At 46.8% G+C, this 27,073-nt stretch overlaps 2 protein-coding genes and 1 pseudogene across 2 annotated transcripts in view; 2 read left to right on the top strand and 1 right to left on the bottom strand.

Annotated features, from left to right (window-relative positions):
* Window positions 1-111, top strand: part of PTCRA (pre T-cell antigen receptor alpha) — an 8,913-nt gene extending 8,802 nt beyond the window's left edge. Inside the window, exon 8 of the mRNA XM_006882146.1 lies at window positions 48-111. Coding sequence (XP_006882208.1) covers window positions 48-111 — 64 coding nt within the window. The remainder of the gene's footprint in view (window positions 1-47) is intronic.
* A 5,436-nt stretch (window positions 112-5,547) lies between these two features.
* On the bottom strand, window positions 5,548-13,949 carry LOC102867364 (annotated as a pseudogene).
* Window positions 13,950-14,318: 369 nt separating this feature from the next.
* Window positions 14,319-23,325, top strand: CNPY3 (canopy FGF signaling regulator 3). Its single transcript, XM_006882145.1, has 6 exons — window positions 14,319-14,472; window positions 19,038-19,161; window positions 20,152-20,248; window positions 22,219-22,341; window positions 22,563-22,680; window positions 22,966-23,325. Exons 1-6 carry the CDS (start codon window positions 14,319-14,321, stop codon window positions 23,190-23,192), a joined length of 843 nt encoding a protein of 280 aa, XP_006882207.1. The 3' UTR covers window positions 23,193-23,325.
* Window positions 23,326-27,073: the final 3,748 nt, after the last annotated feature.

Below are 27,073 nucleotides of genomic sequence, written 5' to 3'. Positions count from 1 at the left end.
GGGTGTTAGGGAGGAAGCTGGCCCATCTCTGTCTCCTTCCCTTGTAGCAAGGTGCTTGGTGAGGCCTCCTCAGTGACAGAGAGTGGGGAACCCAGGGACCTGGAGAAGTAGAGAGCTGGACCTGATGAGTCTTAATTCAGACACGATGTTAACACACGGAGCCAGGATCCTGGGTAAAAGAATCATGTCCAGTGCAAAGAGCACAGAGGATCTTTCGAAATTCACACATTGTTAATGAATTAAGGGTCATTGTGCATTTAACAAAGAGTCCTGGTAGCACGGTCCTTGGGACTTGGCTGCTATCTGCAAAGTGGGCAGTTAATACCATGTGGGAGAGACATGTGGCAGCCAGCTTCCACAGAGACTTACAGCTTTGCAAACTCTGGTGAGCAGTTTTCTCTGTCCTGTAGTTGCTATGAAGTTCTGGGGGCATAATGGTAAGGAATTGTACTGCCAACTCAAAGGCAAGTGGTCCAAACCCACCAGCTGCTGCAGGAAAGAAAAATGGGCAGTCTCCTCTTGTGTGATTTGTTCTTCTGATGTGCCATTGAGTCGACTCTGACTCATAGTGACCCTGTGTACAACGGTTCTCTGCTCTATCTTGAGCTAATTTCATCATCTCTGATATACCTAGTCCATTACCCAACTCACTGAGTCAATCCATCTCATTCAGGGTCTTATTCTTCTGGGCTATTCCTCCACATGATGTCCCTCTCCAAGGACTGGTCCATCCTTGCAACATGCCCAAAGTATACCAAACAGAGCTTCAGAATTCTTGCTTCCAAGGAACAGCCTGGTTTCACCCTGTCTAGGACAATCATATTTGTTCTCTTAGCAGTCCATTAAATACTCTTCTCCAGCACCACACCTCAAAGACATTGACTCTTCTTCTATCATTCTTAGTCATTGCCCAGCATGCTGATGTATAGTGAATAATTTCAAAGACCATGGCCTGAATCAGACACACCTTAGTCACCAGACTGACATCATTGCTCTTCAGTACTTTGGTGAGGTCTCTCACAGCAGATTTTTCCAATGCAATTCATCTTTTGCTTTCCTGATTGCTGGTATCAAGAGTGCTGATTGTGGCTCCAAGCTAACTAAAGCTGTTAACAACGATGGTGCCAATTGACCCACTGGTGAGAAGCTTTTGTTTTCTTGGTGTTGAGCCTCAATCCATATTGAAGGCTGAAATCCTTGACCTTCTGCAGCAAATGTCTCTCAGATCCTCCTCAGTTTCAGCAAGCAAGGTTGTTTTATCTGCATAATGCAGGTTGTTGATGACTCTTTCTCCAGTTCTGATGCCTCATACCTCCTTCATAGAGCCAGCCTCCAGAGAGATCTGTTCTACACATAGATTGAAAAGGTATAAGGGGAGCTCTGGTAGTCTAGTGGCAAGAAGCGGCACAGCAATCCCAGAGGTATGTGGTTTGAATCCACCAGATGCCCTGCTGGAGAAGGAGGGACAATCTCCTCCTGTACCAGTCAGATCTGATTTGATGGTACACACACACAACATAATAATTAAAAAATTTAAAAAAAGAAAAGGTATAAAAGTAGGGCACATCCCTGGCATACACCTTTCTTTATTTTGAAACATGCAGTGTTTCCTTGCTCTGTTATGAGGACTGTTTCCTGGTCCAAATACAGGTTTTGCATAAGCACAATCAAGTGTTCTGGGATTCCCATTCTGAATTAGGCACAGTTTGTTGTGATCCACACAGTCAAATGTGATTTGCTGTTGTTGTTGTTGTTATGTGCTGTCGAGTCGCTTGCGACTCATAGTGACCCTATGTACAACAGCCCTAAACTCTGCTCTGTCCTGTGCCAATCGCACTGTCTCTGACAGTCCCATCCCGATTATCCCAGTCACTGAATCAATCCACCTCATAGAGGGCCTTCCCCTCCTGCGCTGTCCCTCCACCCTCCCAAGCATGATGTCCTTCTCCAAGGACCGGTCTCTCCTCACAACATGTCCAAAGTATGTTAGATGGAGCCTCAGAATCCTTGCCTCCAAGGAGCCACCCGGTTTAACCCTCTCCAGGACAAATCTGTTTGTTTTCCTAGCAGTCCATGGTATTCTCAATACTCTTCTCCAGCACCACAGCTCAAAGGCATCAATTCTCCTTCTATCTTCCTTGGTCATTGTCCAACTCTCTGATGCATAACAAGGGATTGCGAAGACCATGGCCTGTATCAGACGCACCTTACTCTCCAGAGAGACACCATTGCTCTTCAGTATTTTGGAGAGGTCCCTAACAGCAGACTTTCCCATAGCAATGCACCTTTTAATTTCCTGGCTGCTGGTGCCAAGACTGTTGACTGTGGAGCCAAGCAAACTAAATCTGTGTACAATCTCAATCTCTTCACCATCCATCCTGATGCTGCCAATTGGTCCAGTGGTGAGAATCTGTCTTCTTGATGTTGAGCTTCAATCCATATTGTAGGCTGCAGTCCTTGGCCCTCTGCAGCAGGTGCTTCAGGTCCTCTTCAGTTTCAGCAAGCAGGGTTGTGTCATCTGCATAACGCAGATTGCTGATAAATTGTCCACCAATCTTGACCCCACGTTTCTCCTCATAGAGCCCAGCCTCCCGGATAATCTGTTCTGCATATAGGTTGAAAAGGTATGGAGATAGGATGCATCCCTGGCGTACACCCGTCCCAATTTTGAACCATGCAGTGTTCCCTTGCTCTGTTCTGATGACTGCCTCCTGGTCCAAGTATAAGTTTTGTATTAGAACGATTAAGTGTTCTGGGATTCCCATTCTTTTCAGAGTCAGCCATAGTTTGTTATGATCTACACAGTCCAATGCCTTTGCATAGTCAATGAAACACAGATAGTCATTCCTCTGGTATTCCCTGCTTTCAGCCAAGATCCATCTAACATCAGCTACAATATCCCTAGTACCACGACCTGAAAACCTGCTGGAGGGTCAGCATTGAGTCAGTTCCAACTCAAAGACACTTAATGGCACCACAGCATTGCTATGAGTTAGAATCTACTTGTGGACAATAGACTTCGTGATTTTTCCCCCCATTTTTTAAATTATTCTGTCTTTTCTTTCTTTTTTAAAAAATGATAAACATAATTTAATGATTGGAACATGGAATGTACATAGTTGGTTAGTTGTTGTTGTTGTTGTTGTTGTTGTTAGATTTCCATTCATTCCATTCATTCATTATTGCACATTTTCCCCCCTGCTTCCCCTTACCCACCCCAGTTCACTTTTTTCTTTGGAAAAAAAAATATTTCATTGTTATACAGTCGTTACACCCCCCTCTGACCACTTTACTATGCAATTCTTGTTCTGGACTCTTGTCATGCCAATAATACCTAATCATATGTTCCATTTATACAGTTCTGTCTCTCATCTGTTTCAATGCCATTTGCATTATTTATTCCCTCTTTTCTTAGTTTCCCCCCAAACCCCATATCTGTCCTGTTCTATAACAGTGGCATTATACAGTATTTGTCTTTTAGTGACTGAGATATTTCACTCAGCATAATGACCTCCATGTTCACACCCATTTTGTATTATTTTTCATGAGTTCTTTGTTATTCAGTGTTGCATTATACTCCACTGTGTGAATATACCACAGCTTCTCTATCTACTGTTTGTTGATGGGCACTTGGGCTGTTTCCAACTCTGTGCTACTGAAAACAAAGTAGCAATAAATATGGGTGTGCATATATCTGCTTGAGTGGCAGTTCTTGTTTCTTTATGGTATATTCCCAGTAGTGGAATTGCTGAGCCAAATCGTATTTCCAATGAGGTGGTATGTTTGTCTTATAGATATAAGACTTATATATAAAAAGAGTGGGGAATGATAGGGTAGTATTAATAAGTTCAGATTTCTCTGTATAGGTATCAGTTATAAAACTATAGTTCTTTTTCTTTAGCCTGCAAAACTAGTTGCTTAGCCTCTGAATTCTCTGTTTCCTGGCTTTAGTCATGTAAAGTAGTTTGATCTGTCTGTTTACCAGAAGAGGAAATGCATCTATCCTAGATGCTGGTGAAGTTGGCTCTCCAATCATATGTAAATTGTATCTTAATCTGCCTGTTTACCAGGAAGAGAACTGGGGCCTTCCTGAATTACTGATACATGGATGGGAACTGTCCTTTTCAGATGTAGAAATTACCTTTTTTTACTAACAAAAGTGCATTGTTAAATGAGCTGGAGTTTCCCCCTAGTATATAAGGCCATGACCACTCCCAGAGGAGGCAGTCTTAGAGGTGACTCCCAGATCTGCGCAATAAAGTGCATTTATGGATATTGCAGTCCTTTTGTCTTATTGGTGACTGACTTATTGGGGTTCTTATTGGTGAAAGAACCCCTTGCGTCCAGTAACATTTCTATATTCTACTTTTTGAGAAAGCACCATACTGCCTTACATAGTGGTTGCACTCATTTTATACTCCCAACAACAGTGAATAAGGGTTCCAGTCTCTCCACAACCTCACCAACGTTTGTTGTTTGTGGTTCTGTTAAATTTTGCTATTCTTACTGGGATGAGATGATATCTCATAGTTGTTTTGATGGTGATTTTTTTTAAAGTTTTTGTTGTCTTTGTTGTCTTCCTTGTCTTTGTGTACTAACAAGCCAGAACTTACTCATAGCTGACCATCTGGGGAGTTTTCAGAAGCAGTATATTACACAGAAGGAGTTTATTCATCTCTCTCCTGAGGAGCAACAAACCTCCAGCCTTTTAGGTTGGCAACACAAAGGAGCTCTGGTGGCCTAGTGATAAGAAGCTGTGCTGCAATCCCAAAGGCACATGGTTCAAACTCACCAGCTGCTCCAGGGGAGAAGGATGGGCAGTCTCCTCCCATGGAATTAACTGCCTCTGAAAAATCTGCTGAAGGGTCCGTTATGGATCGGTTCTAACTTGATGGTACATAACAACAAACAAGAAACCACCAGGCAACACTCTCTCTCTCTCTCTCTCTCTCTCTGTGTGTGTGTAAAACCAAAACAACAAAAAAAACACCCCACTTTTATTACAGTCTATAGCACCAGGTGCAATGTCTAGGGACATTCCCTGAGTACAATGCTGTGTGCAGCTCACATAGTTCTGAGAAAGCCCTGGAGCAGGACTTAGATAGAAAAAGAATTAAGGGAGAGAGAGAGTGAGAAAGAAAAAAAATGGTCCCAAGAAACAAATAGGCCTTTATTTCATGGTCTGAGAGAGACACCAAGTTACCAGAAGCTAAGAAAATAAAAATATGGCTCGAAGGCAGTCAGGGGCAGTTCCTTCTTATAGGGGCCCTGGGGAGGACTAGGGAAGATGAAGGTATTTCTCTGAATTTGGGGTGTTAATTAACTTGGGTTTGGGCTTTTGTGATCAGGCTCCAAGCCTTATCAGAATCCATTTTCTGGTCTGGTCTTTGATCTGACCACCTTAGATGTTATCAGGATTCTCAGGAAGTGATCAGCTGGGGGAGGGCGGGCAACTTCTTTATTCTTCCTCCACTTGTCTTCAAAGGAATGAGCCAAGGAGAGAGAGGCACACAAAAGCAGGGCCAGGAGCAAAGGTTGGGCAGGATGCTACTTCTTGGAAAAGATCCTCTTGGCATCTTTCTGGGTGATCTTGAAGCCCTGCAGGGCAGCGCACAGGAGGCCCCAGCCTGCATGCCACAGTCAAACTCCACAAAGGCAAAGTCTGTGGTGCCTGAGGACCAACTGTACCTCCTTGAAGCCAGGGAACTGGTTAAAAAGCATGGACAGGAGTTAGTTGCTCTCCTCTGGCAGGTTGGTGAGGAACAAGATGTGGTTTTCTGAAAGAGGCTGGGCCCATCAGTCCCAGCATGCGCTGCTGAGGGGGCTTGGCCCTGGGCAGTGAGATCATGCTGGCCAGAAGGGGCTTGGCCCTGGGCAGTGGGATCACACTGGCCAGAGGCATGCAGGGAGGCAGAACCGGGATGCATGCAGCACGCCAGCACAGGCCCCTGGATGGCACCACCACAGAGGCAGCTGTCCCACCTTGCACTGCCTTCCTGGCAGCCAGGGTCTAGTGGCTTTTGGGCTTCCTCTTCTCCTGCTTCCAATCCTTACTTCAGGGGGATGTCCTTCAACTTCATAAGTTCAAGATTATTCAAACATGCGCCATAGTTGTAAAACTGATACCAGTTTCCTCCAACCAGCAAAACTCATTTCTGTGCCCTAGACTCCTAGTCATGTAGAATACTTAAAACTGCCTGTTTACCAGGAGGGGAAATGCATCTTTCCTGGGTTATGATGCACCTCCTTGAAACAGTACTTTCTTAGTCATTTGTAAACTATATCACAAACTGTTTACTAGTAAGTGTATGTAAACTGTTCTTTTTTAATGACAAAATCCTGTGATTTTGCATTAGATTAACATCTAACCCAAGTATAAAAGCCAAAGATCACTCCTGGATAGGGAAGCAGTTTTTGAGAGGATTCTCTCTGCTCTCCCAGATCTGTAATAAAGTGCTTTACATATTGCAATCCACTGATCTTATTAGCAATTGACTACAGATAGAAACCCTTGCATTCAGTAGCAACTTTGACTATGATATCAGAGTCTGTCCTGGAGTACTGAATCTGCATAGGCTTGTCATAGAGGGGGAAACCCTGCATGGAGCACAAGGTGCTGGTGGCACCACTGACCTCCTTAAAGATGACAAAGGCCTGGCCCTTCATTTCCAGGCTCTGAGACACCAGGATCTCTAGGGTCTGGCCAAATTGGGAGAAGATGGCATATGGGGCCTTCTTCAGCTCATCCTTCTGGATCTTCTCCTTGAGGCTGTTGATATAAATAGAGTGATTGGGGTGAGTCTCAGGAATTGCCAACGAGTGAGATGTGGGGGCGGGGGCAACAGGGTAGAACCTCCCTCACGTAGCATCTTCAGAGTTCCTTCCGTTTGGAGAGGGACATAATGCTTGGGAGGGTGGAGGGATGGCACAGGAGGGGAAGGCCTTCTGTGAGGTTGATTGATTCAGTGACTGGGGTAATCGGGATGAGAGTGTCAGAGACAGTGCAATTGGCACAGGACAGAGCAGAGTTTAGGGCTGCTGTACATAGGGTCGCTATGAGTCGCAAGCAACTCGACGGCACACAACAACAACAACAATAAAGACTGAATCGGCATCAACTCTGAACCAAGTGTAAAGCATTTTGCTTCCCAGTCACCCACCCCTCCCCAGCCCAAAGAGGGTTCTTGCACTAATAACCATCACAGGGTTTGCTCCTTTCCTGAGTATGAACCCACTGCTGGCAAGTTGATTTTAACTCACAGAGACCCTGTGGACAGAGCAGAACTCTCCAGTTTCTAAGGCTGAAATCTTTACAGAGAGAGCGTCGGTGGTCTAGTCATCAGGAGTTACACTGACAACCCATAGGTATGTGCTTTCAATCCACCAGATGCTCCAAGGAAATAAGATAGGCAGTCTGCTCTTGTGTAATTTACTGCTTTGGAAAACCCTTACGAGGGTCAAGTGCGAGCCTGTTCCAACCTAATAGCTTACAGCAACAATAACCTTTACAGAAGAAGCCTGCCTTTTTCTACCTCTGATAGCTGCAAAGTTTCAAACTTTCATTTAATCCACAGTGCTTAATCCACTGTACCCCCAGGGACCCTTGATAGAACATGAATGGCATAAAAATTGTGTGCGTATGTTTCTGATCCAGCAGCAAATCCAGTCTTTCCTAAGGATTCTTCTCCTGTGCAATGCAAATGCAATGGCAATGAGTTTGCAGTTGAAATGGAAGCAGCCTACAGGTGACACTTTGATGGGTTTTCAGAGGCTGTAAATCACACAGCAAGAGATTGCCCATCTCTCTCCCTCAGAGCAACTGGTGTATTCAAACCTCCTGCCTTTGGATTGACAGTGCAACCCCTTACCCACTAAGCCATCAGAATGTAATCCCTGGGTGGGTCAGTATGAATGCAGATGCTGGATCAATGGCCCTGCTCCCATCTCCCTTCTCTCTTTGCTAATCTCTAGGCTTCCCCAAGGCTGTAGAGGTGGAGGACTGTATTAGTGTCATAAGGTTGCTGTAAAAAGCTAGGTAACTTAAAACAATGGACATTTATTCTTTCGTAGTATTAGGGTCGCTATGAGTTGTCTACGACTCGACGGCATTAAACAACAACAACAGTGTTAGGGGGTAAATGTAGGGTGATGACAGGGCCATGTTCTCTCCTAAGACACTAGGGGAGGATCCTTTCTTGTGTCTTTCAATTTTTTATAGTGCCATGATTCACACTTTGACAGCATAACTCCAACCTCTGTCTCTACCTTTGCATTGCTGTCTTCCTTCTGTGTCTGTCTCTGTGTCTTGTCTTTTCTTATAAGACACCAGATATATTGGATTAGAGTACACCTACCCCAATATTCACAATCAACACTCTTGGCATTAGCAGTCAGGAAATCAAAAGACGAATTGCATTGGTAAGCTTTGCTGTCAGAGACCTCTCCAGAGTGCTAAAGAGCAACGACATCAGTCTAGAGACTAAAGTGTGTCTGACCCAGGCCATGGTCATCTCAATTGCAACTGAGAGCTGGACAATGACTAAGGATGACAGAAGAAGAATTGATACCTTTGAGCTGTGGTGAGTATTTGAAAAGAGGATTGAACATCTCATGGACTGACAAGAAAACAAACAGCTCTGTCCTGGAAAGGAAGTTCTTTCTTGGCAGCAAGAATTTTGAAGCTGAGTTTCACATTAGGCACATGGCTAGGAAAGACCAGTCCTTAGATAAGGCATCAAGCTTGTAAGGGTGGAGTGGAGTGTCAACACAGGAAAGGAGGACCCTGGATTAGATAGATTGACACAGTGACTGTGGCAATGAGGGCAGGTGTGCCAGAGACAGTAAGGTTGGTTCAGGATAGGGCAAGGTTCGGAGCTATTGTTCCTTAGGTTGCTGTGAGTCATAGGAAACTTGACAACACATAACAAAGCAATTCCTCAGGGAGCTCTGGTGACCTAGTGGCAAGAAGCTGCACTGCAATCCAGAGGCATGTGGTTCGAATCCACCAGATCCTCTGCTGGAGAAGGGGGGATAATCTCCTCCTGTACTAGTCAGATCCAATTTGACGGTACACGCACAAAAAATAATAAAAAAAATTTAAAAAAACAAAACAAAAAACCAAAGCAACTCCTTTATAACTTTTCAAGTTAATTGCATCTGCAGAAATGCTATGCATTTGCAAATATGGTCATATTCACAGAAGCTAGGACTTGAATATAATTTTTTGGGGGGACAGTGAGCTCTGGTGGCATTGTCTGTAGTAGATTGTGTTGTTAAATCTCAACTTAGGTTCAAATCCACCACCTGCTCCAAGCAAGAAAAAGGAGCAGTCTTCTCCCATTACACGTTATAGCCTGGAAACCCTGGGGAGGGGAAAGGGAAGATACTATGAGTTGAAACCGACTGGATAGCAGTGAGTGAGTTTTTTTATGGAGACACAAGTCTATCCATAAAAAGAACTAAACTGTTGCATCCTCAGGGACACTGACATTCCAGTTTCACTGAGTTTCTGTTCTCTCCCAGTTGCTGTTCCACGAACACCCTCACTGTCTCCTCCATTGCCCATCTTTCACTAACCTGTAAGGTTGATCCCCTTTCTCTCTTGGTTTCCTCAAGATAGTGTCCACAGCTTCTGGGGCTGAGGGCTTGTTATTTTCTTGTCAAACTCAGGTAGGTGAAGAACAATGTCCAGGAGATCTGGCCACTGAAACATCTCAGTACTCAGGCCAGATGCTGAGCCTAAGCCTCCTGCCAAACCAGTTCTTGCCTCTGTAAATGTCATCTCCAAGGCCTGTTTGGTCATTCCAAAAACTGGGCTTCCCTCGGCTTCTCCCTCCCTCCCCGTCTTGATTCCCCAACCCTTCCCTGCCTCACCCTGGATCTCCACTGTGGCTAGCTGAATGTTATTTCCCAGGAGGACTCCTGGGCCCAGGTAAGTCAAGGGCCATAGCCAGACTCTGAAGCTAGAGAACATGGAGGTTCTTGGGAGAGTGTCCTGATCTCTACTGTGGAGTTCTACAAACTGAAGCTCTGCTTATCTAGTACTGTGTTCCCAACACAATTATTTTTTTGACCCAGAAGCTAAAGGAAGGAAATGACAAGTCAAAGGGCTAGACTTCATTCCAGCACCAACCTCTACAAGCACATGTCCAAAGTATGTCAGACAAAGCTTCAGAATCCTTGCCTCCAAGGAGCAGCCTTGGAGGTTTCACCCTCTTTAGGATAAACCTGTTTGTTCTCATAGCAATCCATGGTATATTCAATACTCTTCTCCAGCACCACAACTCAAAGGCATCAATTCTCCTTCTATCCTCCCTAGTCATTATCCAGCTCACTGATGCATAGCAAGTAGTTGCAAAGACTATGGCATGGCACCTTAGCCTCCAGACTGACTTCGTTGCTCTTCAGTTCTTTGGAGAGGTCTTGGACAGCAGACTTTACCAATGCAATTAGGGAGAAATAGATATGGTGGTGGTTGTTGTTATGTGCCATCAAGTCACCTGTGACTCATAGTGACCCTATGTACATTAACTCTGAACTGTGCCCTATCCTGAGTCAATTTTATCATCTCCAATAGACCTAATCCCACTTCTCCAGTCACTGAGTCAATCCAACTCATCTTGGGTCTTCTTTTCCTACGCTGTCCTGCCACCCTTCCAAGCATGATGCTCTTCTCCAAGCACTGTTCTCTCCCGGCCATGTGCCCAAAGTATGTGAGATGGAGCTTCAAAATCTTTGCCACCAGGGAGCAGCTTGGTTTCACCCTCTCTAGGACAAATCTGTTTGTTCTCCTGGCAGTCCATGGTATGTTTAACACTCTTCTCCAGCACCATAGCTCAAAGGCATTGATCCTTCTTCTATAATCCTAGTTGAGCTCTCTGATGCTTAGCAAATAATTAAAAGGCCATGGGCTGTATAAGGCATGCCTTGATCTCCAGACTGACATCATTGCTCTTCAGTACTCTAGAGAGGTCCCTGAAAGCTGACTTTTCCAACATAATTCGTCTTTTGATTTCTTGACTGCTGTTGCCAAGAGTATTGATTGTGGAACCAGTCGAACTGAAGTTGTTAACAATCTCAATCTCTTTTCTGTCTATCATCAAGCTGCCAGTTGGCCCAATGGTGAGAATTTTTGTTTTTGTGATGTTGAGCTTCAATCCATATTACACTTAAGGAAAAAGAACAAAAACCAGCCTTGTGGAGCATAGTTCTACCTGATGCATGGGATGTGGTGCACTGAATTATTGTGGTCTTTCTAGCGATAATCTTTGTAACATCCGTTAAATGACTAGGTTGAACTATACACATGTGAGATGTTTGTGACCCACCAAAAGGACCGGATAGCTTGTTAATAAAGTAAGTAAGGTATAAAGCACTCTTACAGGATGGGTCCAAGCAGACTAGGCACATGGGAACCTAAGGGAAGACTGGTCAGTTTTTCCATCCTGCTAGGCATAACATGGGCCATCGTAGAGGCAGATAGGTAGAAGGATCTCACTACCATGAAAAAAGAGGAGCCACATCCTTTGGATCCAAGATAGATCCCTTAATTGGACCTGCTCACGCCAGGAGACAGAAAATGCTGCAATAGTTTGCTGATTCACTTGGCTTCAGGGCCATGGAATAAGATAGCTAAGCACCTTTGGGCAAGAGGTTTGCTGGAGGATTTGGGTGCCTCCAGGCAGTTGGCAGAGCCAAGTAGATTGACCCAAGAGCTAGAGTTAAAGTAAACACCTCCAGGTCCAGGCTTTTTTAACAGAGTTGGATGCCACTGGGTTCAAATACCAACAAAGAGCTTTGTAAGACTTGCCAGGGTAAGCAGAAGCCAAGGAGCTATGACACCAAGAGGTCAACTGGCTAGAGAGAGGCCAGCCTGTGGGCATTGCAAAGAAGAGGCCATCCTGACTGAAGATCAGTGTCCTGAATCATTTCTTCTTTTTTAAATATTTTTTTGGTATATGTGAAACTTATTGTTATGTGCTATTAGATTGGAATTGCCTCATGACTGGCCTTCCAGCAGGTTCCCAGAAATAGTGGCTCTCACAGGAGGAGGTTGCCCATCTTTCTCCTGTGGAGCAACTGGTGGATCCGAACTGTATGCTTTTGAGTTGGCAGAGCATCTCTTTACCGCAAAGCTGCCAGGGCTCCACCTCAGTCATCTCTGATCTTGAATTGTAACCTGTGTTCCTAATAAACTTCCCAATCATAGTTATTGTCTACAAATTCTGTGTGACCATTGCAACAAATGACATAACCCAGCAGAGACATGCAGAACCCTACAAGAGGGACGTTTTGCTCTCAGAACTAAAAAAAAAAAGGCTGGAGGGTGGGGTGTGTCTGTTCTCACAGACACCAACAATGGGTTGTTAACAGTGACAGTCACTCTCTCTCATGAAGTTCAAGAAGGTCCAATGTCATTTTTACATGAGGTTACCATGACTTGAAATTTAGTCCATACAAACTGATTAGAAAAAAATATAACACATAAGCGTTTTATGAGCAACATTGTAATTTTCAGGCACTTTCCCTTGTTCTTGGTGCATGCATGGAACCCTGAGTTGGGGGGATCCTGAAACACTGAAGACCCAAAGAGACTCCCTGTCCTTTTTTTCTTTCCTTATCAATGCAACATTTAATCAGAAATGTATCATCCTTTAGATTTGCCATGTTAGCAACAGTAAAATTGATCACACAATAACAGTCTCTTAGTGTCTGAGTCATTTGGTTCATAAAAAATGAGTCAAAGGCAAAAACTTAAAATAATTCTCCTCTTCTGAGTTCTTCCCATGAACATAATACACTCACTCCCTTCTAAGTTTTCTATCTAATAGTTCAAATTATTGTTGTCTATTTGATCCCATGTTATTGTTAGATGCCATCAAGTTGAGAATGACTTGTAGTGACTCTGTGAACAGCCAACCTAAAACCTGTCCTACCCATCTTCTCCATCTCTGAGACACTAGAATCCACTGCTGAAGTCACAGCGTCGATCCATCTCATTGAAGGTCATATCCTACTTCATTGAACCTCCACCTTTCCAAACATGATGTCCCTTTTCTTTTTTTATTATGTGTGTGTGTGTGTGTGTGTGTGTGTGTGTACCATCAAATCGGATCTGACTGGTACAGGAGGAGATTGTCCCTCCTTTTCCTGGCAGAGCATCTGGTGGATTTGAACCGTGCACCTCTGGAATTGCAGTGCAGCTTCTTGCCACTAGGCCACCAGAGCTCCCCTATGATGTCCCTTTTCAAAGAATAACCTTGCCTAGCTACATGTCCAAAGTATGAAAGATGAAGCTTTGTGATCCTTGCCTCCAATTCCAGGACATATGTTTGTTCTTTGGGCAGTTCATAGTATGTTCAGTACTCTTCACCAGTACCACAACTCAAAGGCATCAATTCTTCCTCTGTCATCATTGTTCATTGTCCAGCTCTCTGATGTGTAGCAGGTGATTGAGAAGACCATAGCCTGAGTCAGTCACACCTTAGTCTTCAAACTGATATTATTGCTCTTCAGTATTTTGGAGCAGACTTGTCCAGTGCAATTCATCTCCTGATTTCCTGACTGCTGGCTGAGGTGTTGATTATTGATCCAAGCAAGACGAAATAATTCATAGCTTCAAGCTTTTCTCCATCTATCATTATGTTGACTGTTGGTCTTATGGTGAAGAGTTTTATCTTCTTGATGTTGAGATGTAATCCATACCGAAGGCTGTAGTCTTTGACCTTCAGCAGCAAGCGTTCATATTCTCCTCACTGGGTTTTCTCAGGCTGCAAATCTGAACGCAAGAAGACGGCTTCATCCTTCTCAGGAAGAGCTGCCTAAGGAGGAAGGATCTGTCGCGTAATGACTGAACCCGGGAGGGAAGTGACGTTCAAAGAGGCAAAGAAGTCAGAGAAGACTGCCCTCCTCACATCTTCCAGGAACAGCTCGTTGGAGCCACCTCTCATGCAAGCCCGCTTCCACTTGCAGGTTCATCCTCCCCAGGCTCTCCCAGCCCCTCTGTTTCAGGATTCCAAGAGATGTTGCCATAATTCGCAGAGGACACCATCCGCCCTCTGATTGGCCGAGATCAAACGAAGATCGCGCTCCCATTCGTCAGAAGGAGAACCTTGACAAATCCCATTGGCTGCACTGTCCGCGGGTCTCTGTCAGCTTTGAGGCGGAGGCGGCGCGGGGAGGGGGCGGGAGAGGGGCTCGCTGTTGCTGTGGTTACACCGAGGCACGTGTGCAGTCCCGGAAGCGAGTCGGGGAAGGGGACCCGCGCGAGCCTCGGGAGGAAACGCCGCTGGGTCGGCTGCGATCGGTCCGGCTGGGCCATGGAGTCGCCGCCTCGGTGCGCGCCCCAGCCTGGGCCCCGCTGCCTTCTGCCTCTCTGCCTGCTGCTGCTGCTGCTGTCGACCTCGGAGCTGGGCCTGAGCCCGGCTGGAGCCGAAGAGACCGACTGGGTCCGTTTGCCCAGCAAATGCGAAGGTGAGGGGGCGTATCTGCTCGAGAGGTGGGGTTCCAGGGGCGGGGTTTGCGGAGAAGGGTCTGCAGAGTGGAAGGTCCTGGGCTCTTGGGTGAAGAGGCTTTTCATGCACTGAACCGAATGCATTGCATGCCATTGTAGGCGTCGGGGACACGAGGGTGGGCAGAAGGTCCACCCTTAGACCTGGAATTCATGAATTGCTAAAAGCAAACAGTTGTCATCCAGAACCATAGATGACATGGTAGGGAAAGGGTTTAGGGGGCTGGAGCAGGGAGAGGCTGTGTGTAGACAGGTTCAGAAAAGGCATCATATGGGGAAGTCTGAAATAATTAGGAGTAAGCCAAGTGAAGAGAAGAAAAAAAAGCTACAGATTATAAAGCTAAGAATAGATTTGAGGAACTGAAGCATTGAGTATGACTTGCCCTGGGGAAGAAGGAACTGTCCCCTTTGTGCCCTCACCTCAACCTAGTCTGTGTGGTTGTATACCCCTGGGAGCTGCTTAAGGAGAGAGACTTGGAAGACATTTCAAAGTGCCTGATAGGAATTCAGTCAGTGTTTCTTAAAGATAAATATGCGTAAATGGGAGCTGTGAAAATGGCCAGTAGCTTGAGGTGCGACTGTTGAGAGTGAAAGTTGAAATGGGCCTGTAGCTTGTGGAGGAGGAGGGAGAGGCTGGGACTTAAGGGATCCTTTCAGGTAATGAGTAGAACCTAGGGAGCCTTGGTGAGGAAGGAAGACTTCAGGAGAAAGGGAGTGAGGCCCACAGAATAGGAGGATCAGACACATGAGACTTCAGGAGAACCAGGGCTGTGAAGGACTGTCTCTTTTCCGCTGCCTTCTCTGTCACTCCCCACTTTCTTAACTCCAGGCCCCTCAGATAGCTTGCTGTGTGTAACTCCCTTTATCCTAATTCACAGCTTACAGCCAGATGTTCCCTAAGCACAAGGACATGAGAGTGAGATGGTTTGGACCCATAAGCCTTACATTTGTGAGATTAGAGGTCAGATGCTCCAGAGATGAGCTGACTTCACTGTGTGGGGGCTCATGGATGTCATGATGCCTTCCAGCCCTCTCTTGAATAAAAACAGTCAAAAGGTGGAGAAGCTTTCTTCTACTTGTCCTTTGGAGGTTTTCATTTCCTCTTTGTTTTCTGATTCTGTTTGCAAAAAGACCCTGCAGTTTTTCTTAATGTTCTCATAGTTTAAGCAGCTCAAATTTCTTTTCCCTTGGGAGACATTCACAGAGTCATCAATGCATAAAACTGGCAGGGAGGGATCTCAGAGATCATTCTAGAACAACTTCATTTTGTAGATAATTAATGAAGAGTTTTAATGATAATTTTTCATTTTAAAGGGATTTTCAGTTCTAGGATGGCTGGGCCGACTCCAGCCTTAGGCTGCTTATAATTATACTTGGTTTTATTATTTATTCTTATTAGAATACCTTTGTTATTAGATGCTGATTGTGTCTGGCCCACAAAGCCCGCCTCTTGGCTCAGTAACCCGAGAGGAACAGGCCTCAGCAGAGAGGATGGAGAACCTGCCCAGAAAAAAGAGTGGGTGGATGTCTCTGGGGGTCTAGGGTTTGGGGTCTGTGCCACGAAACAGCTTTGAGTCTGGTTCTGGGTGGGAACTCCAGAGAGGAGGTCTTGAGAGGTTAAGGTTTGAATAAGTTGAGAAGCAAGATTGTGTTTCATGGATAAAAGAAAGAAAAGATGTTCCAGCCCCCCAGGCCTGGAATACTGTGTATTGAGGGCGTGGGAGAAGGGTGCAGAACAGCCAGGAAAATAAAGAGTTGGCACAGAGTAGGAGAGAAACAGGAACCCAGATGGTCTTGGCGCGAGAGCCAAGATGGTGAGAGACCCTCCATTCATCTCAGATTCTGAGATCATCAGAATCCCTTGTGCAATTTTCATGTGTTCCAAGTTTTCCAAGTCAATAAGTAATAAATATGTTCTAAAATTTCACCGAAGAAACCTCCGGGGATGCCTTTATTTTGATGCTACATTGGTGTTCTACCAAGCTCTGCTGTTAGCGTTATCACAGTGTTTTGACATTCAGCCTGCCAGATGGCTTTCCATTCAGAGGCATCACAAACTCTTCAACCACTTGGTGTCTGTCAGCAGTCAATGGTGTCTGTCAGTCAGCATATATAGAGTCCCAGAATAGGGACATCTGGAAGGCACCCAATACCTGATGCTCCCTCAGGGGACTTTTGTAGACTAGCTGGAGAGACACATGGCATGAGTAAAGTCCTTAATGAGAACTTCAAACCTTCAGAAGCCCTAGTGAAGTCAAGAGCACCTGAGATTGGCCCAGAAGGGCCTCCTGGAGGAAGAGACTTGAAGTTGGGAGAATGAATGTACAGAGAAGGCTCTAAAGGGCATTAGGCACTTACTGGGGGGACACCCTCAGTAAGATGGATATACACAGTGACTGTAACAGTGCACTTGAGCCTGTTAGACACCAGAAAGATGGTGTAGGAGAGGGCAAGTTTATGATCTGTTTGGTTTGAGATGCAGTTGACTTCATGGCTCCTAAAAACAAGGCCTTACCCTAAACCTATTAAACAAAAAAATGTTTAAAACTCATCAGGTGGTTAAAATGCTAAATCAAGTTTGAGAAACACTGACTTAGAGTAAAGGCCCTGCTGCTGGGTTTCTAGGAGTCATGGTGGCAGAGTGGTTAAAGAGTTCAGTTTCTAATGGAGAGGTCAGTGGTTCAAACTCATCAGCCACTCTGAGGGACAAAGAGGAGGCAGTCAGCTTCTGGGAAGATTTATAGCCTTGGAAACGCTGCAGAAAGTTCTATTCTGTACTACAGAGTCTCTGTACTTTGGGACTGACTCGATGACGGTGAGTTTGGTTTTATGGTCCCAAGCACCTCACAAAGTGTGTCTGTTGAGACTTCTCTTCCTTTCTGAATGAATTTGATAGCAAGGAAGTTAGCTTTTTGTTTCTACTTTAGAGAAAGTATATAGAAGAGAGTGACTTTGTTTTTATTGCTATGTCTCCAGGCAGGGTCTGACACTTAAGAATTGCCCTTGAGGAAGAGGAAATGAGAAAATAAATGTACAAAAGTGCTGGCGAAATGCCCGTGGAGGAGATAGAGTAAGGTAACTTGGTAGGAATAGAGAGCTAGTGTTTGAACAGTCTGTGAACTTAAGTAAACAGCCATACAAGGCATGTTGAGGACAGTTGGGAAAATTTGAATATGAATGGAGTCCTAGATGACTTTGAAATGATTGTTTATTTTCCAAGTGTCATATTTCATTATGGTTACTTAGAAGGTTATCTCAACAGATGAATGATGACATATTTAGGGGTGACAGGTCATGGTGTCTACAATGTACTTTTTTTTTTTAAATTGTGGTTGGGGTGAACAATTACAGAGCAAATTAGCTTTCCATTCAGTAACACAGTCATTTTGTTTCATGACATTGGTTACATTACCTACTATGTAACAGCACTCATCCTGTGTTCCTTATTTCCATTCCCCCTCTGTGCCCCTTCCTGTCTTCTGAACTTTGTTAGACAAATACTAACCTTTTGGTAAGGAGTTCTGGTGGCCTAGTGGCAAGAAGCTGTGCTGCACTCCCAGAAGCTTGTGGTTCAAATCCACCAGCTGCTCTGCGGGATAAGGATGGGTAACCTTCTCCTTTGTGATTAACTGCCTCCATGGACGGCCAGCTGTGAATCAGTTCTGACTTGGCAGAGCACATACTTTCAGTGAGTGGAAGGATCAACCTGGGATAAAGGCAAACCAGTATATTAAAAAAAGGCAGCAGACTATTGCAATTAGCAAATAGTTTAAAAGGGAAGGGGAAGAAGGACAAGGATATCCTTCCAACAGCAGAGATTAATAGGAGGATAAGGGAATGAAGAAATCAGGTTAAGTGCAAGGGGGAACTTGAGTAGTCAGGTAGAGAAAAGTAACAGATCAGTAGTAACTATATAAAACACAGTGTGCAGAAATGATAATATGAAATAGTGTATATAAATAATTGCATAAAAGTGAATGATGGTGTAAATAAATAATGTATTTTAAGAAGAAAACAAAAAGCCCCAGTGAGGGATATTGTGAGACATTATTTCCATTCAGTAACACATTCATTTTGTTTCATGACATTGGTTATAGGATGATGGTTATGTATCCTTTGACTTTTCTGTATGTTTGAAAATTTTGGTGGACAAAAGAAGAGAGGTTAGTAGGAGAAGGGCCATGAGGGGCAATGAGGCAGCAGATATGGGGGCCACAGTGTTGAAGTCCTTCCGGGCCCTGAACATGGACTGTTGATAGGGGAGGACACCCGGATCCTGGGTCTGTCCCTTTTACTGGAATCTAGTCCTCATCAAGGAGCCCCAGTGGCACAGTGGGCCTGCAGCTGAAAGGTCATCAACTCCAACCCATCAGTCGATCTGCTCCCGTGAAGATTACAGCTTTGGAAACCCTCTATGGAGACTCTCCTTTGTCCTAGAGGGTTGGTGTGGGTTGGAATCGGCTTTGTGACAGTGAGCCTGGGTCCCTGTCAGGAGCACTCATGGGCTGTGTTGGGCCTCCTCCTCCAGTGTGTAAATATGTTGCCGTGGAGCTGAAGTCTGCCTTTGAAGAAACCGGCAAGACTAAGGAGGTGATTGACACAGGCTATGGCATCTTGGACCGGAAGGCCTCTGGTGTCAAATATACCAAATCGTAAGTGAGGGGCCTCTTGGTGGCCTGAGGGCCCTGGCATTCCCTTCTCGCTTCCAGCCAGACAAGTTCATGACCACAAGGGAGGCACTTCTCACACAGACCCACATTTTCTTACTATTCCTGTCCCTAATTTTTCAGCCTTTGTAAATCCTCTTCTAATTCATTCAGGCTTTGGGGTCCTTATCTGTAAAATCAAGACTGTTGGACTACTGACAGAGATGATCAGCAGCACTTTAATGACATTTAACATCAGATGCATTTGGTAATCATACAATCACTCTCCATGGAATCATTTTTAGTTTTGTTTAATAGAAAACTAAGTTGATTTTTTAATATTTAACAGAGGCCAATATCTGGGCAAAAGCCTAATGGATGCCAAAGAGAACTGCCCATTTATAAAGGAGAGAGCACCATTGTGCACAAGAAAGCGGTGAATTCAGGCATCCACAACCTCACAGACAACCTAGTTTACTGTGTAAATAGTACCAATAAATATTTGTGTTAACAAGAAAAAAAAAAGACTGTTGGACTAGATCAGTGACTCCCAGACTCTAGGATTTCACAGACCAGTGCAATTTTTTTTTCTCCCCTTAACAAAAATTGGTCGCATAAGATTACCACCTTTGTATTTTCCCTGGTAAAGTTGTTTTTTGGTTTTTTTTTTTTTAAACTAGAGAACAACAAAACTCAGCTCAAAACCAATACATTTTACTTTCTTGAAAAAAAATAAAAATCTGAAGACAGACTCAGTTAGTTTTGTGAAGAATTCCTTCTTTTCATTCTTTTGCATTGGACCCGTTAAACTTTTGTCTCTCTGGTCTGTGTTCCAGCATCTCAGAGCCCCCAGACCAGATGACCTATCTTCCTTCCAGCTCTGACTTCCCGTTGGTGAGATGTGCAGGTGTTGGGCAGCAGGGCTGGCGGGTCGGAGCGCTAATGCACTGGGCCTGGGAGGGAGGGAGCTTAGTTCTGGTGCTGCTGTCTCGGCAGGGACTTACGGTTAATTGAAGTCACTGAAACCATCTGCAAAAGGCTCCTGGACTACAGCCTGCACAAGGAGAGGACCGGCAGCAACCGATTCGCCAAGGTTGGGTTTGCACTTGCCCCTCATTCCCTCCAGGACCAGGCCTGCGAATATGTCTGTGTCAGTTTAGCAGGGACGCCATCTGAGGGCCACGCCCTGGGAGGTGCTGTCTTTGGCCTCTTCCCATTCTCAATTGGTGGCCCTTTTCTCTCTCTGTTTAACTTTCCATCCTGGGTGGCCTGGTAGCAGGAACATCGGTCATGGCCAGGGCCTGCCCATCAGGTGCTTCAGCCTCCAACACAGGCAGAAATACCTTAGGCGACCTCCCGGAGGCCTAAGCTACTTGAGCAGGAAGACCTGAGCAAGGTTCAGGATATGAAGTAGCATAAATGGTCTTATATTTTAAACATGCTGCTAGAAAATTCTATTCCTTGGTGAAGAATATCATGTTTGAAAGGGTGGAGGGTCAGCAACGGAGAGGAAGACCCCCATCGAGATGGACCAACACAGTATCAGCAGCAGTGGGCCCACGTGTATCCAGGATGGCGCAGGATAGGACGGGATCCGGTCTGTTGTTCCTAGGGTCACTGTGAGCCATACTTGACTCAACAGCATCTAACAACAGGAGTTTAGTAAAAGATGCAGGTGATTGCCCTTCCCCTCCTCTGGGCCCGCATAACTGATACTGGGACTCAGCTAGGGTGCCTGTGTCCCAAGTTTAATTACTGTCTGGTGTACACAGGTGCCTCTTTCCCTGGGCACAAAAGCCCAGGTCTGGCTTTATACTGAGCATATGGTGGGAGAGTTGTGGGCCTCACATTTTTCTACCAAGTTCTCTTCTGGCAAACGAGATAGGTCTTAAGTCCCTAGGAGACCTCAGGGCATGACCGAAAGCAGCTTTTCTTTTGTAAGATTGGTGTGAGTTTTGTGCTCTACTCAAAATAACCCTATATTTGTTTTAATAGGAAAATACTTAGTTACTTTCCACGACATGAGACGCAATCTAAACTTCCACCACTAGGGGAGTAGTTAGGGGCACTCTGGTGGCCTAGTGGGTAAGGAGTGGTGCTGCCCACCCCAACGGCTCACAGTTCAAGCCTACTAGCTGCTCCACAGGAGGAGGATGGACCATCTCTTCCCACTATGGGTCAACTGGGAGTCAGTACCAGCTCAACAGCACATAACAACAGGGAAGTAGTTAAATAAATGGTGTAATTATTGGGTAGAGAATTATGTAGCTGTTAAAAAGGAATGAGCTATCTCTTTATGAGCTCAATGGAAATTAATTCCAAAATAATACTGTAATATTAAAAAAGATAAGGTGCTTAATTGTGTGCCTATTGATTGTATAAACCATAAGTAGGAAAACTGTGTGTATTTCCATATATTTGTACACCTTGACTCTGAAATGTCAAGAAGATAGATAATATATTGGGCTAGTGGCAAGAAGCTGTGCTGCAATCCCAAAGGCACGTGGTTCGAGGCCACCAGCTGCTCCAAGGGAGAAGGATGGGCAATCGCCTCCTGAACTGCCCCTGAAAACCCCCCGAAGGGTCAGCTCTGGGTTGGTTCCGACTCTGTGGTACACAACAACAGATAGTCTGTTGTATCTGAAAAGACCTGGATCCTAAGAGGGAGTTTTTCAACAGAATAAAGGGTCTTTCATGCCTTGGCTGTGTCGTCTTTTCACCACGGAAGAGCGTAAGGAAGGCCTAGGGAGAAGCTGACGTGCTGAGAAGTGCATGCACCTCCACTGTTCCACAAGAGGAGGGGAAGGCTGAGGCACTGTTTCTCAGGAGAAGGAATCTTAAGTTCAAAGACTGACAGGGCTAGGGGAGTGATTGTCTGTCTCTAAGAGTAGGTGTTACATATAGCGGTTGGGGGAAGGAAGGCCTGATGCTAGAGAGGGAAAGGAAAGCAGGTGTGAAAAGCAGGCCCTCACTTTGTAGCTAGATGGGTGGGCTTCCAGCCCTGCCTGGAGAAGAGGATGGGATGTGGGCACAGTGCCCCCCATATGTGGCCGCCTCTTCCAGGGCATGTCGGAGACCTTTGAGACGCTGCACAACCTGGTGCACAAAGGAGTCAAGGTGGTGATGGACATCCCCTATGAGCTGTGGAATGAGACCTCAGCGGAGGTGGCCGACCTCAAGAAGCAGGTAGAGGTTCTTCAGCTCTGGGGGCTCCATTCCCAGGGAGGCTGGACGGGGGTGGGGTGCATGGCTGGCCAAGGCCCTTCAGCTCCCCGGCTTCAGTGTCCCTGGGAGGACCATGGCCGTCTGCCCTCTGGCAGCGGGTTGTGATGTGTGCGCCTGTGAGGCAGCATGTCTATGAGACGGCCTGGAGCTTGGGCTCTGATGTGCGCCGTTGTGGTTGACAGTGCGACGTGCTGGTGGAGGAGTTCGAGGAGGTGATCGAGGACTGGTACCGGCACCACCAGGAGCAGGACCTGACCGAGTTCCTCTGTGCCAACCACGTGCTCAAGGGAAAGGACACCAGTGAGTATGACAGAGAGGACGGGCCAGTGGTGTGGCCCCCAGGGGAGGAAAGTGGGGGGAGAGGGGTTAGAAGGGAAATTGAGGGGTCCTGGGCTCTCTAGCCACAGGCCATGCTGATCTGTGAGGCTCTGACACCAGGTGACAGCCTGTGAGTCACGCTGGTGCCCCTGCGGGGCCACGCGAGGAAGGGGATGAGCCACTATCCAGCCGCTCTCCAGTCACCGCCTCTCGCCCTGGAAGCCACGTCTGAGGCACTCCGTTTGAGTATCTTCCCCCCCCCCCAAGGTTGCCTGGCAGAGAAATGGTCCGGCAAGAAGGGGGACACAGCCGCCCTGGGAGGGAAGAAGTCCAAGAAGAAGGGCAGCAAGGCCAAAGCCTCAGGCGGCAGGAGTGGTGGCAGCCAACAGCGGAAGGAGCTTGGAGGCCTCGAGGGCGATCCTGGCCCCGAGGAGGAGGAGGAGGGCATCCAGCAGGCCTCCCCCCTCACACACAGCCCCCCTGATGAGCTCTGAGCCTCACCCGGTGCCCCCTGTGCGAAGGGCGTAGCAGAGATCCCCAATCTGGAAGTGGAAGAGGCTGGGGCATGGCTCCAGTGGGCAGAGACAGCCTCCCCAGGCCCAGGGCCCCCCTGCCTCGGCTGTGCCCCTCGGCTGTGCCCTGCAGCCCCGAGGAGGAACTGCACAGGAGAAGCACGAGCAGTAGCAGAGCAGAGTTGTCTGAGCCCATCGTTTCTGGCCATCTGACGCCTCTCCCGTGCCGGGCCTGTGCAGGCCGGGAGATTGCAGACCCGCTGAGGACTTGGGGTGCCCAGAGCCCAGAGGGGGCCCCTCAGCCTCTGCTCCCCAGCCACTCCCCGCAGGAAAGCAGACCTCAGCACCCCCAGCCTGTTCCGGCCAACCTCTTTTGTGGACGCCTCACACCGGCCCCCTTCCCCGGGGCCCACGCTCCACTGTGCAGAGTAAAAACTCTTTGGCCTTTTTTGTCCACATTTCTGAATCCTTTCCACCTCTCAGAGGTGTCCTGCAGCCCCTTGTTACTCCTGCCTGACCCTCACGTTCTCTCCTGGGAGCCAGTGATGAGGATTCTGGCTCTACCCTCCCACCAGAGGCAGAACTTGCTGGCTATGGGGAACAGCAAGCACAGGGAAGACCAGAGTGGTTTTGGGATGAGGAGATGAAGCACCCCAACCCTGTTGCTTAGCTGAACTTCACAGGACAGCTGTTTACAGGGCAACTGTTCCAGCCACCCCTGTTTTTGCTGAGTGCTCCCAGACCCACCCGGCTCTGCTCCCTGGCAGGGTGGGCCTCCCTTTCCCTGGACCCATTTGCCCTCATTTCCTTCCCTTGGTTGCCCCACCAGCTCTACCTTCTCCTTCACCCACGCTGCCTGCTGTTCTTGGACCTTGCTCGCTGGTGACCACACTTGGTCACTCCGCCCTTCCCAGCTGGAATCCGAGGGGAGGACATCTCAGTAGTGTCCCCTGCACACATGCACACCCACACCCCTCCGTTACACCATGTGCCCTTGGCCCGAGGACAAAGGAAAGGCCAGGCTCAGTCCCTCCCCTGACAGTCCTGAGGGCAGGCAGCTGGGCAATAGTGGTGACAGCTGTGGGTCTTCCCAAGCCCCAGTGCACTTGTGGATAGTAGAAGAAGAAATAGGCCCAAGTCAGGCAATGCGCCCCATGTCCTACAGCTAATACCTGGTGTTTCTGGGGACAGTGGTGCATTCGGCCTTGGATTTTCACATTAGAAAGGTCTGCTGTATTTTCCACTACTTCCCAACTGGCAGGGTTCCTTCCCAGCACCTGGCACTAAAAATGAAATTCATGCTGAACTGGTTTGGTTTCTTGGCCCAAAGCCACAGCCTTCCAACATGGCTCTTTTGAAAGGAAAGTAGGAAGCATTCCTTTTCCAGGAAGGAGACAGTGGTGAGTGTGCCCTCACAGTCTGTGCATACGACCCTGGTGCCCCTACAGCCAGTGCACATTACTTGGGTGCCCTCACAGCCTGTTCATACCACTTAGGCATCCACATGGCACATGCACACCACTCAGGTGCCCCCACAGCCAGTGCACAAGATCCAGGTGCCCTCACAGCCAGTGCACAAGACCCGGGTGCCCTCACAGCCTGTGCACACGACTCCAGTGCCCCCACGGCCAGTTCACACATGACAGGTGCACTCGCAGCCTGTGCACATGACTTGAGTGCCCTTGTGGCTGGTGCACCCTGTCTCACACCTATCCTGGATGGGCCCAGCTTGGAGGAGTCCTGTAAGGGCTCTTGGGGTCCTGTGAAACTGCACTGGGGTCTGAACTTGGGATGGGACCATCTTAGGCTCAGCTCCTCCCTTTTCTCCTACTTAAGGTAGCCTTGGCCATTGATAGTAGAGCTAGCAGAGCTGTTTTTCTGGCTTTTGAGGCTGAAAACAAGGTCCTTGGGTGAAGATAAGTCTTTTAAGTTTAACCCCTCTCCTCCCTATCTCCAGGACCGGTAGATACCATTAAAAACACTGGTGGGGCAAGCTCTGGTGGCCCAGTGACAAGAAGCTGCCCTGCAATCCCAGAGGTGAGCAAATCAAATCCACCAGATGCTCTGCTGGAGAAGGAGGGACAATCTTCTCCTGTACCAGTCAGATCCAATTTGATGGTACACACACACACACAAATAATTAAAAATTTAAAAAAAAAAACACTGGTGGGCATTGAGAACCTAATCTAGTCTCAGGTTCTGCCCTGGACTTCATTCGAAGCATAGAAAGATAGGATAGGGGGTAGAACCCAGGATGGACAAATGTAGTGTCTTGTACTCTCTAGTGTTTAGTGACCTTTCTCTGATTCCCACTCCCCTCCCTTCCCCCCATATTGTCACAAAGCTACAGCATTTTGGTACCTGCTCTGTCTCTGGTCCCACTGCTGCATTGATCCTTAAGGCATGATGGGGCAAAGGCCTATCCCCTTAGCAGGGTGTTGGCACCATGGTCCAATCCCAGGCCTGGGGATAGGCCACACTGTCCTGTTTTACCATTTGACCTGTGGCTGCTCGGTGACAGTCCCCTTCCCCCTCCTGATGGCCAGGCTTGTTGCACATTCCCCAGCTCTCCACCTCATCCACCCCTGCTCCTCAGTCCAAGAAAAGGCAGAGATGAACCTGGCTTTCTGGATCTTACCCTCTGCACACCACACATAAAAGTCCATTAAAACTTCATTGTGTCCTGATTTCCCCCACTTACCGTATGAAGGAGGTGGCCTAAGGTTAATCTGACCTCCATGCCCCTGCAAAAGAGTTTCCTAAACTGGCCTGGACACCTGAGATGCTTGGTAAACATGCAGATGTCTGGACCCACCAAATCTGCTGAGTTGAAGACCTAGGATTCTGCTTCCTTAACAAGTGACTCTCACGGTGCAACCAAGAGGGACCTCCTCCTTCAGAGAAAGGCTCAAGGTGCTTCCAGCCCATGGTGACTCCATGTATGTCAGCAGAACTGTACTCAACAGGGTTTCAGCAGCTGGCTTTCCACATGGAGCTCACCAGACCTTGCAAGAAAGAAAGGGGTGACATAACTCTCCAACTCCTCTCTTAGCTGTTGATCACATTAACCATTTGTACCATCTTAGAGGTGTATCAACTCCATCAGTGTTTCGTGTGTGTGTGTGCGTGTGTGTGTGCTCTTACAAATGAGTATTTTTTTTAACTAGGAAAAAAGTAGCAATAATTCATTTCTGCAGTTTTATTTCCTGCTGAAAATCATGGACTGCACATTTCAATATGGATTGAACCTCAACATCAAGAAAACAAAGATTCTAACCACTGGGCCAATTGGCAGCATCATGATTGACAGTGAAGAGATTGTTATTGTTAACAACTTTAGTTTGCTTGGCTCCACAGTCAGCGCTCCTGGAACCAGCAGCCAGGAAATCAAAAGATGAATTGCTATCAGAGACGTCTCCAGAGTTCTGAAGAGCAATGATGTAACTATAGAGATTAAGGTGTCTCTAAACCTGATGCAGGCCATGGTCTTTACAATTACTTGCTATGCATCAGAGAGCTGAATGATGACTAAGGATGATAGAAGGAGAATTGATGCCTTTGAGTTGTGGTGCTGGAGAAGAACACTGAATAGACCATGGACTGCTAGGAGAACAAACAAGTCCATCCTGGAGAAGATGAAACCAGGCTGATCCTTAGAAGCAAAGATTTTCAAGTTTCGTCTGACATATCAAAAGCCTGTTCAGGGAGGGACCAGTCCTTGGAGAGGGACAGCGCAGGAGGGGAAGATCCTTGATGAGATGGATTGACACAGTGGGGTAATAATTGAGGTAGGTGTAGCAGAGACAATTAGGTTGGCACAGGATAGAGACTGTTCAGGACTGTTGTACACAGGGTCGCTCTGA

The sequence above is a fragment of the Elephantulus edwardii genome, unplaced genomic scaffold, assembly GCF_000299155.1.
Source record: "Elephantulus edwardii isolate Elephantulus edwardi_28Jun2011 unplaced genomic scaffold, EleEdw1.0 scaffold00017, whole genome shotgun sequence".
Taxonomy (NCBI): domain Eukaryota; kingdom Metazoa; phylum Chordata; class Mammalia; order Macroscelidea; family Macroscelididae; genus Elephantulus; species Elephantulus edwardii.
Note: the sequence above shows the minus strand (reverse complement) of the source record. Positions and strands in the feature narration are given on the sequence as shown.

Coding starts and splice junctions, on each gene's coding strand:
- CNPY3 (XM_006882145.1), top strand. CDS start 14,319: ATGGAGTCGCCGCCTCGGTGCGCGCCCCAGCCTGGGCCCCGCTGCCTT. Junction 22,342..22,562: donor TGGCCGACCTCAAGAAGCAG/GTAGAGGTTCTT, acceptor TGTGGTTGACAG/TGCGACGTGCTGGTGGAGGA. Junction 22,681..22,965: donor GCTCAAGGGAAAGGACACCA/GTGAGTATGACA, acceptor CCCCCCCCCAAG/GTTGCCTGGCAGAGAAATGG.